This window comes from Anguilla anguilla, chromosome 17 (genome assembly GCF_013347855.1).
Source record: "Anguilla anguilla isolate fAngAng1 chromosome 17, fAngAng1.pri, whole genome shotgun sequence".
Classification (NCBI taxonomy): domain Eukaryota; kingdom Metazoa; phylum Chordata; class Actinopteri; order Anguilliformes; family Anguillidae; genus Anguilla; species Anguilla anguilla.
The window spans coordinates 25,881,119-25,886,118 of record NC_049217.1 but is presented as its reverse complement, the minus strand read 5'-3'; the positions used below and the strand labels follow the sequence as shown (position 1 = coordinate 25,886,118).

General features: G+C 44.3%; 1 protein-coding gene and 1 long non-coding RNA gene across 2 annotated transcripts in view; one reads left to right on the top strand and one right to left on the bottom strand.

Annotated features, from left to right (window-relative positions):
- Positions 1-3,296, bottom strand: part of LOC118216099 — a 3,751-nt gene extending 455 nt beyond the window's left edge. Inside the window, exons 1-3 of the mRNA XM_035397119.1 lie at positions 2,713-3,296; positions 2,140-2,173; positions 1-1,496 (exon numbers count right to left, since the gene is read on the bottom strand). The exon at positions 1-1,496 is cut by the window's left edge and continues 455 nt beyond it. Coding sequence (XP_035253010.1) covers positions 1,084-1,496; positions 2,140-2,173; positions 2,713-2,946 — 681 coding nt within the window. The 5' untranslated portion in view covers positions 2,947-3,296 and the 3' untranslated portion in view covers positions 1-1,083. The remainder of the gene's footprint in view (positions 1,497-2,139; positions 2,174-2,712) is intronic.
- LOC118216100 overlaps positions 1,754-5,000 on the top strand; it is a 15,700-nt gene continuing 12,453 nt past the window's right edge. The window contains exon 1 of the long non-coding RNA XR_004762965.1: positions 1,754-2,185. This is a non-coding gene — a long non-coding RNA (uncharacterized LOC118216100). The remainder of the gene's footprint in view (positions 2,186-5,000) is intronic.

Here is a 5,000-nt window from a genome sequence, read left to right as displayed (position 1 = left end):
ATAACCAACAAACAATCTCACATACAAACATACAGACTTATTTTCAACCGCCAGGGCTGTTGTCTTTTAGTAAACCAAACCTGTACTTGTTCAACTCTGAGCAAGGAAACTTAGAACATTTTCAATCTACGTGTACAAAAAGTTTTTTCTTTACAAATATTACAATAGCTTTGGAATGTAAGCAAATGTATACAACAACCATTCCTTGCAAACAGTTTTTAAAAAACTCTAGAGCACAGAACTAAACAAGTATTTAAATACCATATCTTATATGTACCAACAAATGCCTGTAACATCATGTAATAAATATTTCATACACAATTTATATTATTTGCCAATACTGCTAATAATGTTAACCTAAGAGTTAACATTCCCTCCGTTAGCCATTTTACTTACATCAGAAAAATAGACTTTATTAACTTTATTTATTGTCTATGAGACTGGCCAGCAGTTTTCTTTGGTTGTTAATTACAATAAGTACGTTTCTTTTTTTTGAGGACCTGAACAGGTATAAACATGAACAAAAGAACTTTGAGATAATATTAGCACGCGCCTCTCAGAGACAGTAGGACAGTACGGTTGGAGAAAGTGGTTTTGCAGTGTGCACAGGAGAAATTAGAGTGCTTGCTCTACATAAAAATACTGTGGTAGTGCTCTGTCTGTGTAAACAGCTGTAAATACAAAAGAAATACAGACCCTTTTAAAAATAAAAATAAATTAGAATAAAATATCAATAAACAATTTTTAAAAAAAATCACAAAATCAACGAATAAATAAATAAATAAATACACAAGGGTTTGTAAGGAAGTTCCGAAGGCGGCTTGTGGCCACCCCTGCTCCGAGAGAGACAAGTCTATTGACACCGCCTAGTGGTAGGATGCCTGTAAGTGCACTTTTTACGGACGGGTGGGAGTGGGTCTACAGGAGTGGTGCAGCACCTCCCAGAGGTCAGATAGTGTAATAGCAGCCTGGTGTGCCATTGAGCACCGACGGCATGAATTAATCCAGCCCGGCATCTTCCCTCAGTGTTCATCCAGCCGCTCTCTGCGCCCCCCCTCCCCCCCGCTCCTCTCGCAGGCAGGCTCAGTCCCTCTGCCCGTCCACCAGGAACATGCCCATCCCGCTCCGCACCGTGACCAGCTCCCAGTTGGGGGTGTTGCCCCGCGCCTCCATCACCGCCACCAGGCGTTGCTGCGGCTTCAGCTGCACCACCGTCCAGCACTTGACCGGGAGGCCCTGCCGCGTGCCCGTGCTCGCGCCCGCGCCCGCGCCCGTCGCCCGGCACTCCAGCAAGCTGTCGGTGCCCTGCACGGTGACGGTGACGGTGACGGAGCTGCAGTTGCGCAGCTTGTTGGCGGTGCAACGCAGCGCCAGGTCCAGGTAGAGCAGGTAGCTCCCGCTGCGCTGCGGCTGCAGGGTGCGCTGCTGCTCGTAGTACGTGAAGCCGCTCCCCACCGCCTCCGCATGCCAATCCATGGTTTCGTCCTCCAGGCCGCCTGTTGGGGAAAAACGAGAAGGGGGGGGGGGGTTTAGCTTTGGCACTGTGGGATCGGCAATGACATCAGGGAACACGGGCGAATGGCCCGTGGAGTTTTGCCAACAATATTGCCAACAAACACCACTGCCCGCTCCTGGGCAAGATGTCTGACAGATCTCATCCCTCTGCAGTAGGTAAAGATGCTCCCGCTCGATTAAAAAAAAACAAAACAAAAAAAAAAAACAACCGCTTTTAGCTGTGTTTCATTATTGAGTCAGTTTTGCATCTACCTGTTGTGTTTATGCATGACTGAATCTGTCGTCCAAAAGAATGTGCCAAGTTTTTCCATTTGGCACCTGTTGCATTTTCTCTCTGATTTTCACAGCTGGACTTTACTCCAGCATGAAGTGTAGTTACTCTGCTCAAGAGCGTAACACTAGGCTCTTACATCAAGAGTCTAGTGGTTTGGGGACTGCACAGCACTTGCTCAGCTGGACAGTGTGACATTTTGTTCTTTTGAATCTGAACTTTCACCGATTAAACCTCGCAATTTAGTTGGTTTTACGGCGCAACGCACCGCTTCATTACGCTGTCCTCACAGGGGACTTTAGTCAAAGAACAGAATAGAATGGGCTTGAAGAAATTTAAAGAAGGACACTTACCAGATTTCGCTCGCAGAAAAGCAAAGTTCTTCACCTGGAAACAAAAGTAAGAGCGAAATATTACTGCAAAGAACCATATCCAGATGTCCTGTAAACTAATGTTCTGCGTTCTCGAGTTTAAATTTCTCGTCGCTTTTATCTACAATAATCTTTAGGTATCGTCTTTTCTGTTGTCTATAGATTCTTGCATTTGGTGCAGTAGGCTACTCTTGTAGGACTATCCTATCTGCTGATACGACAGTATATGTATACTCTATTGTTGACAGTTTGCCTTATATTTTCATGACTGTAAGTATCATTGGCACCTGAAAATGCGCAATATAAATGCTCAATTATTATTATTATTTTTACAGTAAATAGCCAGGAAAGTTTATAGAAAACCACAACTAAAGAGGAATAAAAGCATAACACATGGTCTATTTCTGCAGAAAGTATTTGTTTTAAAAATCTTGCATAACCACTTATACTATGTCACAAAGTCGTGAGTCATTACAACATTACAGCCGATAAAAACAAATATCCAAGATTTACTACATTCTTGCCTGGATGTTTACAAACAAACCGACAACCTACCTTGTGTTCAGATTTTAGCATATCTGCATATGCCGTTCTCTCCGTGTGTCCGTGGGTTTCGTTGGATAATGCTAGGAGCTCTGTCTGTATTTGTCTGATGAAGAGAGCGGCGGTGACGGTCACTCCAAACAACAGAACGAACAGAGTGATCACCGAGGTGATCAAGAAGGCGTGCAAGCATCGACCTCCACTACTGGCGCGTGGCTGTAGAGACTCTATGTCCGATGCTGTCATTATGAATTTTGAAAAAAAATTCAAAAGAATATTGCTGCAGAAATTCGTTGCGATCGCCTGTGCAGTATCCAACCGCCGTTCAGTGCAGTATCCAATCACGGTTTAGCTAATTATCCCGGGAAAAGAGACGTTCGTTCTTTTGACCACCGCTTTCTTCGGTCACTGTATTCTGTCTGTCTGGAGTGGCCATGGGTTTTGTGAATTTATATCTGCGCGAGAGAGTGGAAAAGAGGAAACGATAAACTCTCAGACAGCGAGACTTTCCGCTCTGTTGCTATTGCGTAAGAGAACCGGCATCGACGCTATACAGGGCGGATGGAAAGGATCGCGGAATGATGCTAAAACCTTGGTAGAGGACCAAAGGTGTGAACCCAAAACACAGTTTTTGGTTTTCTGATTGTCGTTAGGGAGAAGGTTAGTGAAAACGGAAAATATGGAGAGATGAGAAAAGTCTGCAAAAGAGACGATAGACATGGGAGGGAAATGGTTTAGAAGTTTAGAAATAATATGCGAGCTTTTGTTTTTCTCTTGCTTATTGATCGTATTATTAATACATTTTATTATACACACATGGAATTGCTTATTTAAAAGATGTATTTTATTTAACTTTTTATTTTCTGTCAATATTTTGTAATGTATTGTTATTGTTTTATTGTATGCCCGTTTATTTTTATGGCCCGGTCAGCTCTTCTAGCTATTATTTGGAATAATCATCTGACTATGGATCGCAACGTTAACACTCCTAATATTATTATCTAACCTACCACATCAATTTTTTTTGTCAGTCTTATTTTCCTTGTTTATTTTGTGCAGTGTTGTTGGTTCAGGCAACTCTTTTATTATATTGTAATAGTCTTTTATTGAGGACTGTACCCTGTATCTATACACAGAACTGTACTACTGTACCCCAGGTCTGTGCTGTGCTTCTATCAGTGCAGCCCTAACCCTCTGTTGATAAACAATCCACAAACAAAAGCTAGGCTTTATTCGTGCCTGCTCTGCCTCACCAAGCACTTTCTCTAGGCCTTTAATTTGGCTCTTTTTTTTGTTTGTTTTGGGGTGGTCAGGGGGCATTCAATTATGAAATTAAATTATTGTGTTTTTAAGATGGGAGAGAATTCTGTCTTCTGTCCGAGCACTTGCTGTGAGGGGGTTGATATGTCTGCTGATAACCTTTTTTGTTGATGCAGGTCAGAATTTTTTTGGGGAAAAAAAGCTCATTCCGGACATTCTCATTAGCGGAACTTCCTCTGGCAATGCCCCGAGAGAGTGACAAAGTGAGAAGGAGAGAGAGAGAGAGAGAGGCAGCGAAACAGAGGGGAACCTTACGCGACACAGAAACTCAGGCGTTTTCAACAACTGACTAGCACAGAAAGTGACATGCTGTGCGATTCACTTCCCTTTTGAAAGTGACGCTGCGCGGGGAAAGTCACAAACCTATTTCTTTCTCTCCATGATTTCATCCCTGCCAGAAAGTGTGAGCATGACACCTCCGCGCAGGTGGAATACGCTGCTTTCTTCCCCAAAGACAAATCTTGGGTAGTTCTGGGGTCTCAAAATAGACCACGTCAGGCCCTGAACTTTCCTTCAGTCCCCCTACCGTAGCCAACGCTGGAAAGGGAAACACTACAGACGGCCGTCATCTCATCGGTCAGAGGGAGCCCCCAAATTCCTAAAGTCCCTTGTACGGGCAGGGACCCACACGCCTATGAAAGTATCTCACACAGCAAACAAGATGACTGGAGTTCAGTCGCGTCCCCCAACTCAACTGTAGAGATTCGAGCGGCCCGTGTCAGATGACCTAGTTAAAGAGAGAGGAGCCGGAACTGACGCTGGCGGGGTGACAGTTGGGTTTGAAATGAATAAGGCCGCGCACGTCTCTCTGCGCTAAGGTTGCTGAACGTATCGATGCAAACATTTCGGCAGGGGAAATTCCAGAAGCGTACAGTACAGGTTGCGGTACAAGTGCCACATTCCTGGTGCTGGCCCCCCTTGGGAGTGGAAGGAAAGGGTGCCGGTCGGTGGAGACGCAGAGAGAGAGCGAGGAAGTTCTT